General features: G+C 40.7%; 1 protein-coding gene across 13 annotated transcripts in view; it reads left to right on the plus strand.

Annotated features, from left to right (window-relative positions):
- The window catches only part of RNF38 (ring finger protein 38), a 141,676-nt gene that overhangs the window by 71,812 nt on the left and 54,929 nt on the right, over window positions 1–14,935 (plus strand). The window contains exons 1-2 of one of the 13 annotated variants that reach the window (XM_012463370.3): window positions 2,982–3,095; window positions 13,456–13,605. The exons of 2 other annotated variants lie outside the window; for them this stretch is intronic. Coding sequence is in view for 1 of the 11 variants with exons in the window: in XM_064379995.1 (XP_064236065.1) it covers window positions 13,580–13,605 (26 nt within the window). In the remaining 10 variants the exon portion in view is untranslated. Of the gene's footprint in view, window positions 1–2,981; window positions 3,096–3,202; window positions 3,637–3,989; window positions 4,010–13,455; window positions 13,606–14,935 lie in introns of those variants that run through there. 10 more of the 13 variants (XM_064379995.1, XM_012463371.2, XM_012463381.3 and 7 more) reach the window with 10 other exon arrangements.

Consider the following 14,935-nt stretch of genomic DNA (forward strand, 5'->3'; position numbering starts at 1 on the left):
AAAGAGCAGTTGGCAGTAGTCTTTTCCAGTCAAGTAGATGTCCATATGGGGGAGGGGGGCACTTGATTCCCCCCTCACCGACACAAAAAAATCAATTCCAAGTGATGTGTAGCTCTAATTGAAAAAGAGAAAATAATAAAAATTCTGAGAAAATAATATAGGTAAATGTCTTTATGACCCAAGTGTAGGGAAATATTTTTTAAACAGGAGAATAACAGCAACTAGAAACACAAACCTGAAACCATTAATTATAGTTAAAGATTTAAAGATGGGAGAAATTACTGGTGTGTTTGTGTGTTCTGTTAGGAATAATCCAACAAAGAGGAAAAACATGATGGTATAAAAAAGAGAAAGAGAATTTGTAGAGTCACATTCTTTAAAAGGTGAAAAGTGGGTGAGATTTAACATTGAAGAATAGGTTGAATTTGTTCACTAGGTGGTCAGTTCTAAAATCCTACGCAGTTTTTGTATACTGGCTGCTGTTATTTCCATGTATTACAATGGCAGAACACCAGAGTAAACAATCTCATTGAATAACTACCAGAACCATCTGAAGGAACTTTAGCATTTTCCTATTTGGTAAGCAATGTTTTGCTATATTTTTATTTTAAAATTGAAGAGACTCAAATGACTTGGGTACCTCTGGAATAACAGTTTTTAGTAGTCATTCACAATTTTCACTTTTGTCAGGAAAACCAGTTTTTTAAAGGACAGCCTCAGAATCAGAATTCTCAAAAAGCTCTTGCCAAAAGCACCTTCTTTTCTTATAGATGCTGTACTGTCCCTTAGCCCTGTGTGGCTTTAAAAACTGATCCTGGACAATTCATTAGTCAGACTGGCCACATTTCAAGTGCTCAGTAGCCAGATGTCACTAGCTAGTGGCTGCCTTTTCAACGGGGAGGAGGGGGGAAGATGTAGAATGTTTGCACTATTGCAGAAAGTTTTATTAAGACAGTTCTACAATGGGACTTTTCACCTTTGCAGACAACCTACCAAATAAAATTTTAGCTGGACTGTAGTTAAGTGACTGCTCTGGTGTAACTTTAACGCTGCCACATTAGGTTGTCAAAGGTGGCCCACCACCTTAAAAGCCTGCCTATTCCTTGGGTGTTTACTAGCATGGCTTAAGATTTTCTCGTTAAGAAATAAATTAGAGGCTGTGCATAGTAGCTCACATATGTAATCCCAGCATTTTGGGAGGCCAGTGTGGGAGGATTGCTTAAGCCCAGGAGTTAAAGACCAACCTGGGCAACATAGTGAGACCTGTCTCTACTGAAAATTAAAATTCAGCCTGGATTGCTTGAGCCCAGGAGTCCGAGACTGCAGTGAGATGTGATCTAGCCATTGCACTCCAACTTGGGTGACAGAGCACTTTGTCTCAAATAAAAAAAAAAAGTTGTGGTACAGATTTCAAACTATCCAGCTTGGAGTTGTGACAGCATTGTTATAGTTAGACAGACTTATTAGGTTAAGCCCTAAGTGTCCAATTAGTGAAGACTGGTAACCATTTGAGAGGTTTCAGGAAGTTTGCCTCACAAAAGGTTGGCTGAAGCTCAAAGGGATTTGCTGAAGCTTATAGGTGGGGAATGCTGGAGGACTGTAAAGATTTTTGCTGCTGAATTCAGCACTTGAGGAATCTGCCTCTTACAGTTAGCTCCCAAATGGTAACTTCCATTTCCTTTCCTGATGTTCTTCTCCCCCTTCCCTCTCTTCACATAGTCTGTATCCAAGCTTGGAGGAAAAGCTGCTTCAGGGTGGTCTGGTTATGTAGGAAAGTTTTTTTTTTTTTTTTTTTTTTTAAGCTGTAATGTGAGATGAATTCACAGTATATCGGGATTTGTGAGGGATCCACAGGATAGAATAGGTTACGTTGGATATACTTAAAGGTATGGTTGATACTTTACCAAAACAAAAGTTTAGATGTGATCATCTCCAAACTGGCTGCTTCAGGAGAGAGCCAACTGGTTAACTGGGTTACTGGGTTACATAATGGGAGTATGGATCTGGGTGGATATGTTCACAGGGGCCTGATACCTCATTCCAGCTTCTCTTTGTTTGTCCTGGAATTGCAAAAGCCTGTGATGTTATTGCTGGAACTTTGATTCAGTAGTTGCTAAACACCTACTGTTGTGTTTCTGGCACTAGGCTTGGGCCTTGGGTTTACACAGTCCCAAGAGTCTGGGTGCTCAGTCTGATATGGGAGACAATGTACACAAATAATTACCGTATAGTGTTGTTCATAAAGAGAATGTACAAGGTCCAGAAAGAAAGTCCTGAAACATCATTTTAGTCTGATTTCCCCCATTTTCTACCGGATGCAGCCGAGGCCCAGAGAAGGAAGGAGACACTGGTTTAAGTAATGCCAAAAGAACTAGAACCTGAGTTTTCTGTTGACTGGTCCTTAATAATTTCACTCTACCACCCTAAAATATGATCATCATCCTTGTGGGAAACATCTGATTTCTATCTGCTTTAAAAAGCCCGCTACTTCCATGATGTCCTGTTGACGGCCCTCTCTCTCTCTAACTGATACCACTTTACTTTTTTTCCTTGTATGTATAGTGCTTTTATGGAAGTTTTTACTTCCTCTCTTGTATCGTGATTATCAGGACAGGAGCCAAGCCGGCTTCAATCTTTGTCCTTATTTCCCCTCCCCAGCGAGGTTTAACGAAGCCTCGGACAAGGTGGGTTCAAACCTGTTTTCTTGCTCCATTGAGAGACACCTGTCTACTGCAATAAAAATTCCTACTATTCGGGCCACGTGAATACACTTCTGCTGTAAGAACTACGTGAGGTTAGTTACTGTTTGATTGCAGTTTTGTAGGTAAGAGGCACGCAACAGTAGGAACAACTACGTTTTGGGGAACTGGGGCCTTGCTGTCCGCTGGGCAGTGGGGGCGGGGTTGCGCAGTGGGGCTGCGCGCCGAGCTATGTTGCCGGAACTAGTCCGAATCTTGCGCCGGGACGCGCCCCGCCCCTCCCCCTCCCCCCTCCCCGCCCTCGCGGGGTGGAAACAAAGGGGGCTCGGCGCGCGGTGACGGGCCTAGAGGCAAAGGGAGGAGCGCTCCGAAGGGCTGGCGCGCTGGGCTTGCTAGGTTTGTGCTGGCGAGGGGACTGAGCGGGTGGTAGGGCCGCGCTTCTCTCGGCCTAGCGGCGAGGGGCGTCGCCTGCGCGCGCAGCGGAGGCCAGTGCGCCGGCGCGCAGCGAGCGGTGGTCTGTGAGCGCAGAGGCGGGGTGAGGCGGGGTGAGGCGGGGTGAGGCGGGGTGAGGCGGGGTGAGGCGGGGTGCGGCGGGGTGCGGCGGGGCGGGGCTCCTAGTGCGGTGTTGCGGGACGGGTCCGAGGCCCAGGCTGTTGGGACGCGGGGGCTGAGAGGATGGAGCCTCCGAGGTGTTAGTCGACTCTGTCATCTCTGGGTGTGCAGCCGTCGTTTTCTGGCGCGGCCCGTGTGATGGTGCCAGGAGGAAGGAAGCGCCGTGACAGCGCCTCAGTCGGAGCCGGGGTTCCGGGGGTGAGGAGGCCCGCGGACGGCAGATCTGGCGAGCTGGCCGCGGGCTGGGCGAGCAGTCACAATAGGAGGCGGCGGCCCAGCGAGGAGCCGCGGGAGCTGCCCTGCAGGGCGGAACCTCCCCTCGCAGGTACTGGCCTCTGCGGCCGTTGGTTCCAGCGCGAGGGCGGGACGGGCCGCGGGCCGTTGGGAGCCTGCGGTACCGCGCGCGACTCTTCGGGCGAAGACTTGGTCCGGCCGCTCGGCGCTCTTTGTTCCCGCGGCGGCGAGGAGGCGCGGCCTCAGCTCGCGCAGCCGCTGGCCCGCTCCCCGGCAGATGGCCTCGCTCTCTCGCTCCCTCCCTTTTTGCCGAGGCGCAGGTGAAATGATGTCACCCAGGAGAACGCGGAATCCGGTTTGAAGGGTCCCCTCTGGCGTCCTTCTGCTTCCTTGGGTTCTGGACAGGCTGCGTTTTGTTCTCGGGGGATGAAAGTTATTCTTTTCAGGGCTGAAGCGTGAGAGAGGTTGGTTTTTGAAACGGGAGTATTTCAGGTTATTGAGGTCCAAAAAAAAAAATAGTTTTTTTTTTTTATGTCTGTATGGCTTGTAAGGTACAGTATTTTTTTTTATGGTGCAAAAATGATGTATGCTATTATTCAGTAAAAGTTGGGTATGCTAATTTTTCTACCAAAAGTAGAAGCACACACATGTAATTATTGCCAGCATCATATGCGTTGCCATTTGGTTTTAAGGCGTGGACTTAACGTATAAAAACTTAAATGTATTCAGAGCTCATAATATAATTGTTACCTTAGAGTTGCAAGCCTGCTGTATCCTATTTGGCCTTAATTTCGAGTACTGTTATACTTGAACGTTTACCATAAATATCTTTCAATAGCACCCCTTGTATCTAGGCTTTAAAAAAAAATCCTTTTTATAGGGACAGTTGGAATCAAAGTAAAAGGGGAACACCGTCTAAAGGAAGAAATAGAACTTTTGTAGAGGTACCAATACAGAACCAGATACTTACAGATGTCAGATCAGGTGTGGGGGAGCTGGGACACATTTGGAATAAAAAGATGAAATTTCTGACTGAAAGTTTACCTGAGAATTGTGTCACTTCAGATACCCCTTTCTCCGGGGTTTATAAATATACTGGTACAGTTCACCTTTTGAAAACCTAATCATACATCTGTTCATTCAATTTTAAGTTGATTTTTATTATAATTCTGTAAGACTTATTTCTAAGAGATTTGAAGGCCTTGGAGCCTATAAGTTCTGCCTTAGACTGATCATGTGGGCCTCAGGCCCTCATCTGTAAAATATGAAAAAAGTCGGACTTAAATAATCTGTGGCTTTCCCCCTCTGACTTCTTCGTCTGTGATTCTAGAAGGTAGTTTGTATTTCCATACCTGTTAGGCTTTATATGTCCATCCTGTTTTTATAGTTAAATTTTCAAGTATTACCCTGGTTATTGAGAATTTTCTCTACTAAAATAGCCTCATTTTTGATGAAGTTACTTAAACAAGATGGCATAGTCAGACAACTGAATCTGTTAGCATCATAACGTAGAGTGTAGATCCACGTTAGATCTACACTGACAACAGCATTGGATGAGGCTTTTAGTTAATTCATGTTACCTTCCTAGGCTGTTTTCTGTGCTCACTTCTTTCTTTTTTGAGGCTTGTGAGTGGGAAGTGTGGGTGAGAAATTCTTATGATAAAAGTTTCTGAAATGATAAGGTACTTGATCAGTATGGAAACATTATTGGTCAATATTATGTCTTCTAGTTTATTCCACCTATTTCTGTTTGTACTACCTCTAGTTTGGTTTAGGCCACCACCATTTTGTAATTCATCTTGCTGGAAAGGTAGTTCTTAATTAGCCTTGATTGTTGCGTTGTGTCTGGGTCTACTTAACTAGTTTCGTGGTTTACTTAACTAGTTTCGTGGTTGTTTTCCTGCCAAGAAAGCATGTCAGACAAGTTGTCACTTCGGTTTTACTCTACTTAACTCACAGCCTTTTCTCTAGAAAGAGCAAACAGATTCTAAACATGGATTTGAACAGTATAGTTCTTGTCTAGTTCATTCATCAGCAAACGTTAACTAATACGACATTTCTCTAGAGGAGATAAAGCATTAATGCTTGAATTCCATGTAAATGAGAGAAATTTGGAATACACAGATGAAGAAGAGGGGTCATGTACACAGTCTCTTCTTTTCCCAACTCTTACATCTTTTCATTTTTAAGTTTTTTAAATTTTAGTTTTCCCAGAAGCTGGAGTCTTGCTATGTTGTCCATTTTGGACTTGAACTGCTGGGTCCAGGTGATCCTCCTTTCTTGACCTCCTGAGGAACTGGGACTACAGGTGTTTGCCACAGAGCCTGCCTCTCTTAGATGTTTCCCTTTTCTAAGGATCTGAACGTTTTACCTCTTACCTATATCTAGGTTATGGAGCCCTGTTGTCCTCATGTAGTTCCTGTTATAATTGTCCCTCACTAGACTGAGTCACTTTAAGGGTAGGACTGTTTCTTTTTCCCATTTTGTAGTCTCAGCATCCAGCATATGGCAGACAAACAATATTTGAATCATGATTGTTATTTAATAAAATCATAACTCAATCATACTTCTTTTTTCCAACTATCATAAAACCCACAATTATTATATAAGTAATTATATGTGTATGTGCATGTGTGTGTTGTGGGGGGAGAGAGTGTGTGTGTGTGTTTGTAATTCTTAGTGGTAACCAGCCTAAGTAAAATGATTTTAGACGTACTTCTTTGAGGGAAGAAAAATCTTGGTGTAGGCAAATCGAGATTTTGGAAGGGAGGGAAAGAAAAGTTTATTTAAAATATGTAACTCTTATTTTTCCTAACCTTTATTTCTGCATTCTCTTTGTAATGGATAGAGGATTTCCTTAGTTGCATGTGTTTTTCTCTTTACTTTTCCTTCTTTTTTTTTTTTTTTAAATCACTTTAGGGGACTGTGGACTGGGGAAAAGAAGTAGGGGAGCCTTAGGCTATTTTCACAGACCCTGTTTCTGCTATGCTCCCAGAAAGACATGGGTCCAGTTTGTTTGCCTGAACTCAAGAATGGGAGCAGTAATTTCTTTTTAGAAATGATTGTCCCAGTGCTGGGCAGTAATGAACATCCCCACCCACATAGTACGAGTCCTTGAATGATTTTCTCCTAATACTGCCTATTAGCTTTTCAAAATTATTTTTTAGGTCAGGTGTGGTGGCTCACGCTTGTCATCTCAGCACTGTGGGAGGCCGAGGTGGGTGGCTTACCTGAGATCAGGAGTTCGAAACCAGCCTGGCTAACATGATGAAATCCTGTCTCTACTAAAAATACAAAAAATTAGCTGGGTGTGGTGGCAGGCACCTGTAATCCCAGCTACTTGGAAGGTGGAGGTGGGAGAATTGCTTGAACCCTGGAGGCAGAGTTTGCAGTGAGTTAGGATCCTGCCACTGCATTCCAGCCTTGGCAACAAGAGCAAAGCTCTGTCTCAAAATAAAATAAAATAAATTTTTTTAATTAGAAAAGCAAATAGTGACAGTTGTGAGTGATACAATGATTTTATTTTTTATTCCTTTCAGTCTTTTTCACATGTCATTTGTGAACGAGAATTGTTGAAGCTTACGGATGAATGACTTAGAAATGTTGTCTTGGCCTTAAGGGTAGTAACATCTCTCAGGGTCAGTTCTATTCAGTGTTTGGACCTCAGTTTTCCAGAACCAGGCTCTTGATTTTTTTTTTTTAAAGGAGCATTATTGAGTTACATTTTACTTAAATGAATTTTTTACATTTTACTTAAATGAAATTTTTACAATTTACTTAAATTTTTACCTTAAAATTCACTCCATTCAATTAGATTATTTTTGTTACATTTACAGAACTGTGCAGCCATAATCAATCCTGTTTGTGAACATTTCTATCATCCCCCAAGGATCTCTGTGCCCATCCAGGCCTCCTTTTTGCATAACTACAAGGGGACACAGTCCCATTCCTGCTTCCAGGGTCCTTTCCTGGACCAGCTTTGAAGAATGCCATCCAGGCCTTTGAGTGCCCTTGCTCCACACTATCAAAATCGTTTCAGAGAACTCTGCTCTCAGAAAACAAAAGCCAAAGAAACAGATTTGTTTTAGGCCCAGTTTTAGAACTCTTCTGAAAAGAAAGGCAGTATTTGGGTCTGATTCATTCTCAGAATAGGGGAGAAAAATCCCAGCAAGGAGCACAGCATTAGCTTAATGATTTATCCTGTCTCAGTAGGATGGGGTGGACTTACTGGGCAACCACTGACTTCATTTAATGGTGATCTGCGGGTGAGTGCATCAGATCTCTTCCTTGATCAAAGCTTTTACCTTGTCTCATTGCCAACCAGATTTCTAAGAAACTTGTTACACAAATCAGAAAGGCAGGCTATTAGATCATTTGCTTGCAATTTGGAAGATAATTCTTTTAATAAATAGTTGAATGCCTGCTATGTGCCATGTACTCTTCTAGGTGTTAGTGACATTGTGCTGAACAGGACATGAGGTTATACATGTTTTCCTGAGGGTATACTCAAGTCATCTCATTGATTTGGCTACTCTTTAATCTTTATAGGGAGTTCTCTTGTTTTTCTTCCAAATATTCCAAGATAACTTTTTTTCTTGAATTTATGAAGTCCTGTGTATATTTAACCCCACCTTATTTATGATCGTAGTATTTAAATAATCTCCCCCCATAGTAGTGTTTCTGGTTGCTATTTTTTATTTTCTATTCATTTATTTTTGAGATGGAGCCTAGGTCTGTCACCAGGCTGGAGTGCAGTGGCTTGATCTCAGCTCACTGCAACTTCCGCCTCCTGGTTTCAAGTGATTCTCCTGACTCAGCCTCCTGAGTACCTGGGACTATAGGCATGTGCCACCACGCCTTGCTAATTTTTGTATTTTTAGTAGAGACAGGGTTTCTACTCTCTTGGCCAAGATGGTCTCGATCTCTTGACGTTGTGATCTGCCTACCTCGGCCTCTCAAAGTGCTGGGATAACAGGTGTGAGCCACCGCGCCCTGCTGGTTGCTAACTTTTTAATGGCTGCATAATAGTTCAAGCAAATGTACCATAATTTTACTTAGCAAATATTTATTTGCTAAACATTTAGGTTACTTCTAATTAACTTTTAAATTGTCACCATTACAGTGCTGTGGTGACCATATTCATGCATATGGCTTTTCTCATATTTTGGAGTATAGCCTGAGAATTTTTCAGTTTACAGATTCAAATAATATCTGTTTTTTATACTATTAATAAAATCTACCTAATTACTTAAAAGAGATTAACAATTGCCATCATGGAAATGGTGAGAATATTTGGAGTTTGGGATTTGACTTCATTTTACAGATACCCAGACTTGTAGCTGGAGGTGACACTAAGGACCTAACTCTTCATCTTAAGTTTTGTTTTCATCTTTTATATTAGACTGTGATTTTAGTGCTTTGACCGACCAGTTGGTATGCTGAAGAATGCTGTGTGGGCCTTTGTGAACACCTTATTTTGTAGAAGTACATTATGTCATACTGGCTTAGAAGTCATGTACCTGTATCCTCTCTCTCACCTTCATGGAAAAAAAAAAAAAGGAAATGAATGAAGAAGGATACTGTCATCAGAAGCAATTTAAAAAGTTTTGGGGCAATGTCTTGTACTAAGTGCTAATTTTAGTGTAATAGTTACTAATAATTCCTACAGTCTCCAAGAAAAGTTAAATTGTTAGTTATGTTACCAAAACACAGAATGGCCAGATTAAACAAAGGATGTCCTAAAATAGTAGTGTTGATGCTTAAAAGGTTAAAAATATTTTTTGTGAACGTTAGTCTTGTGAAATAGGGTTTTCTCAGTTATGCTGAATGAAGTAGTCATACAGTTATATGGAAATAGACATTAAACATAAGAAGTTTTGGGAGTTGCAGATTTAATCTGGTCTCAGGATGTTTCCTTGGCAGGACTTTTTAAATACAGGTCGCATCCTCAGAGAAAGCTGAAATTACCAAATCTGTAATGCTGAACAGTTGCGCCTTGAGAAAAATAAAACTGTAGGCCGGGCGCGGTGGCTCAAGCCTGTAATCCCAGCACTTTGGGAGGCCGAGGCGGGTGGATCACGAGGTCGAGAGATCGAGACCATCCTGGTCAACATTGTGAAACCCCGTCTCTACTAATACAAAAAAATTAGCTGGGCATGGTGGCGCGTGCCTGTAATCCCAGCTACTCAGGAGGCTGAGGCAGGAGAATTGCCTGAACCCAGGAGGCGGAGGTTGCAGTGAGCCGAGATCGCGCCATTACACTCCAGCCTGGGTAACAAGAGCGAGACTCCGTCTCAAAAAAAAAAAAAAAAAGAAAAATAAAATTGTATCAGTTTTCAGGAAACAAGTTTATTATTTTTAAGTACTAAAAATAGTTTTAAATAGGCTTTGTGGAATAGTTGATACTAATCAAACTAGATTATAAAGAAGAATGTTACTTTAAAGTAGAAGGTGATTTAGTGGGTTGAGTATGAACCTTAGAATTCCATAGACTTGAGTTCAAATTATGATTTTGATATTTCTGAAGTGTGTGACTTTAAGCAAGTTTATTAAACCTATGTTCAGTGTATAAAGATTGGAGAGCCCAGTTCAGTTTCTGGCGTGAAGCTAGCTGTTACCAGATTGAGGCTTTAAAACCTGCTATACTGCCTAAATAAAAATATGTTAATTTTTATATCTTTTGTGATCAAATCAGTGTAGCCAAAATTCTGGAGGAAAAACTTTCACTGTGGTACAACAATTTTTATTTGAGTTATATACATACACATTGTGTTTTTTGTTTTGTGTAACAAATTACCACAAATTTATTTGCTTGAAACACAAATATTAGCTCACAATTTCCATGAATCAGGAGTCCTTGTACGGGTTAGCTGCCGGACCACCTGTCCAGGATCTTACCTTGCAGAAGCTGTGATTTCTTCCTTGTCTCCTTCCAAGTTCACTGGTAGAATGTGGTTCTTGTGATTATAGGACTGAGGTCCCCCATTTTCTTGCTGGCTGTCAATTGGTGACTGCTCTCAGCTCCTGGAATCTGCCCACAACCCCCTGCCACATGGCACCCTTCGTATGCCTCCTCACATCAGCTTAGTCTGAAGAATTGGCAAGAGATTCTCTTGGGAAGGACTCAGTTCCGCTTGCTTTTATTAAGTCAGGCCCAGGCTTACCCAGGATAATCTCGACTTACATTCACCCGACTTGGACTCTTCAATACATCATGTTCACAGTCGTGCCTGCGCACATTGGGAAGGGGGTTGTGTAGGAGATGTACACCAGAGGTAATCTTGGGGGGCAACCTTTGTATGCCACCTGCTACCTACCTGCACACACACACACAGCATGTATGTGTGATTTTATTTTACCTAGAAGTAAAATAAAATTGTAACTGATTTTAATCAAGCCCATCTATGGTTTTGTCCCAGACTTATTTTAACTACAGGATTTGAATATAGCTTTTCTCAATTATATTTGTCCATCCTTTTTTATAGACAACTGGAGCTTCTGACCAAAGGAAACTTGTGAGTAGGAGAGGATATGCTTGAAAATTATGGCCACAGGGACCAGGTTTGCCAGTTTTTCATTTGTAGATGATCAAGATCTTAAGATTTCAAAGGAATGAGAAATGGAGGAGAAGAAACATGATCTCTATTTGTCTTTTCCCAGCCAGCTACTTGGATTAACAATTTTGTAAGACTTTTTTGGGCATGTTAGTTGAAGGCAGGATGGCCTTAGGAAAACGTCCTACAAAGGATACATATTGAGCAAATGAAAGCTTAAGGGGATGCAAAAAGATTCCTATATAAAAAAATAAACCATTTTGAGAGAGTGGCAAAGGCCCTCCTTAGATTGAGTCAGGAATGTGAAATACTCCTTTTTCTATGAAACCTTACTCTTTAGATTAACTCAGAACTCCTCACTCCTGTTCTAATTTTTGCCTGTTTTATGGCACTTAAATACTACAGTTGGCTGCTCGCATCTGGGTTTAAAAAAATTATTAGAATAAGTTTCTTGAGGGTAGGAGTCATGTTTTATCTTTATATCTTATTAGATAAATTCATTTACTTATTTTAAGAGACCGTCTCACTGTGGTGCCCAGGCAGAAGTATAGTATTGCAGTCATGGCTCACTGTAATCTCAAACTACTGGGCTCAAGTGAACCTCCTGCCTTAGCCTCCTGAGTAGCTGAGACTATAGGAGTATGCCCCTATGCGACCATGCCACGCTAACTTTTTGTTTATTTTTTTAGGGGGGTGGGTAGAGATGGGGTTTTCTCTTCGTTGCCCAGGCTAGTCTTGAGTTCCCGTACTTGAGCTCTTCTCCCACTGTGGCCTCTCGAAGGGTTGAGATTACAGGTGTGAGCCACTGCATTTGGCCTCTCTCTATATCCTTCCTAATTCTTGGCTTGTAGGAGTCAGTTAGTAAATACACCTTGATTCAGCAATGCATACTTCTGCGTAGTGGTAAAGGATTGCTCATTCATATTTCTAGTATAGAGACCAGAACATTTTATACAGAAAACTAATGAATTCTAAAGTTCCTGTCCTCAAGTGTTTTGTTTTTTACTTAGAGGTGAGTCTTTGGAAGTATTTTTACTCTTACCAGTGGGCCCAGTTATTTGTTTACCAGGCCTATAGCAAACTAGGAACAAATACTATAAAGAGGCTAAGGAAGGTAGGGATATTAATATATTAACAGCAGGGATATTAATGTAATTAACATTCCATCTTATGATCGGTTTCTGGCTGCTTCCTTATTATCTAGCCATATTGAATGTTTTGCAGTTTTCTGGCTACACTGCTCTCTCTTGGCAGTAACTTCTCCATAGCACCTAGTGCCTACTGTTATCATAATACTTACTTCATGCAGTGATTTATTTATTTTTTCTTTTTTATAGCATATACTTCTTGAAAATAGAAAACCATGCCTTTGTATTTGGTTTAGTGCCTGTCACCAAATAGACACTTAAATGTAAGACTGAACGAATGAGGCAATGAAACTAAAAAGAAGACCACGTTATGGTACATAACTTTTAGTGTAGAGACAAGAGGGGCCAAGACCCTTAACCCCCAAGAAGGATTCACTGTCACAACACAGTGTAACACATTATGTTCATGATTTTTTAACGTTACAGATTAAGTGTATTTACATGCAAATTTAAGGGGATTGACCCATGATCAAGCCAAACGTTTTATTTGTAAATTTATTTTTTGTTTTCTAATTTTTGTAGATACTGGGGCGATCCTCCTATTTTGACATCCCAAAGTGCTGGGATTGCAGGTGTGAACCACCGCATTGGCCAAATTAAGCATTTAAAAAAGCATTTAAAGCATGGTGTTACTTTTGTGCTTAGGATTGTGTCCTTTATTCCTTAGGAAGGTCATTAGGTTTGTGTTGAATAGAGCTGAGATTTCCACAGTCAAACATATGATTGCTATAGAAAATTTGCCACAAATATTGTTAAATCTGTCATCTTCCTTTGCATGATTATTTGGAAGGTTAACTAAAAAACAGAATGAGAAAAAATATTAATCTTGGTCCAGGCAAACACTTATATTTCTGTACTTAAGATATGTAATTTTACCTTTGGTTTTCTTAGCATGAAGTCTGTCCTTTAGAATTTCAGAATTAACATCAGCAGAAAAAGTTACCAGTAGGTATTTGGGAAACAGGAAGGACATGGTGTTCTTGGGCTGCGCTGTTTTGCCTGAGACAGTTTCTGTAAGAGAGATCCATTGCCAGAGGCAACCTTTGCCATCCTTATGTTTTGATGTTTAAAATTAATTTTTAATTTCTTTCCTGTCTCTGCTAGCAGAATCATCAAATACCTAGAAAATCCAGACCATCCTTCATAGGCATGATTCTCCACATTGGTGCGGCTAGCCATGAACTATCCTTTTCTTCCTCTTTTTCCCAGATATCTCCCGGGGCCAATTCAGCATCTCTACCTGGCCATCCTAACAAGGTGATTTGTGAAAGGGTGAGACTTCAGAGCCTGTTCCCTCTCCTCCCAAGTGATCAGAACACTACCGTTCAAGAGGATGCTCCCTTCAAAGCTTTCTTCCAGGTTCTTATATATTTACCCTTTCCCTACATAGGGCTGAAAGTCACATTCTAGGGTATTTCTAGAAGGCTTGAAACAAATTACGCAATATCGTCTCCTTGTTTTTCTGTTGTATGTGGAAATAAATATTCTTCTTAGAGGACTTGAATATTTTTTCAGCCAGCTTTTCTGATGAATGTTTGTCTTCTTGAGCTATTCAGCCACTGTTAATTATTTGACTACTTAATATTCTTGTGTTTTGATCTTTTGGTCTTAAATCACTTGTCCTAATAGGTCAAGTTCTATAGGAAAGTAGAAGATAGTATAGAATATATGATGTTGTGTGGGAAAGGAAAAATGGAAGCATATAAGATGTTCACTGGTTACTTGCTTGGCACCCAGAGTTTGATAGTAACGCATATTTCTGAGAGAAAATATGGTTACTTGTCTTTTTTTTTTTTTTTAACCTGTGGGGAAAAAAGTGTGAGCTAATTTTTTTTAAAATGTAAAACGAAAACATGAAAATAAGGTGTGTAAATGGATTAAAACTCATTAGATAATTAACAAAATTACTGGGATCTGCCCATAGAAATCGCTGGGTACCACACTGTCATCCATCTTCCTAGAGAAGCATGTTTTACTAATGGATGTCAGTAACACTGTTACCACAAGAACAGTCAGAAGCACAGTACAGAAGAACTTTAACAGTCAGAAGCACTGTTACAGTTGCTTCTGAGTGGTAGGATTGTGGGCCAATGTGTATAAACCTGAGATAGTGAAATAATTGATTATCAAGGGTGAAACTTTTGGATAGAGCCAGCTCATTTTCTGTTTGTTTGAAAGTGAATGCTTGTGACACATAAAGTTGGAGATAAAAAATTTGGAGGGATTGGTGATCTAGGACTCTTCAGTATGGTATTCCTTCTTGGAATTTGTGCCAGATTCTCTGCTGTGCATGTATTAACTCTTTTTTAGCCCTCACAATGAACTAGTCATTGATGGTTTTTAAGATATGGAAACAGGCTATGAAAAGCTCTGTGAGGTGCCTAATCACATATCTAATTATTTGGCAGAGAAGGGGGTCAAATCTAACTTTAGCTGAATCTTGTCTACTGTGTATATGTGGAAGAAACTGACTCAATACCCTTACTACTGCCACCAATAAGAAGGGTTCTTTTGATACTTTCTCATTGCTCCCTTTGTGTCTTCAGATAATAACTCAATAAAAACTTTAATTTCAAATGCAAAAGTTAAACTCATGTTATGAAAACAGAACAATAAAGTTAGAGCCAATTGCACTTGAGTGTTGCAGAAAGATGAAATGTATTGTTAAATTTTTATTTAATAGTCTTAA

Source organism: Aotus nancymaae, unplaced genomic scaffold (assembly GCF_030222135.1).
Source record: "Aotus nancymaae isolate 86718 unplaced genomic scaffold, 86718_ANA_hifiasm-v0.15.2.pri h1tg000003l, whole genome shotgun sequence".
Lineage (NCBI taxonomy): Eukaryota > Metazoa > Chordata > Mammalia > Primates > Aotidae > Aotus > Aotus nancymaae.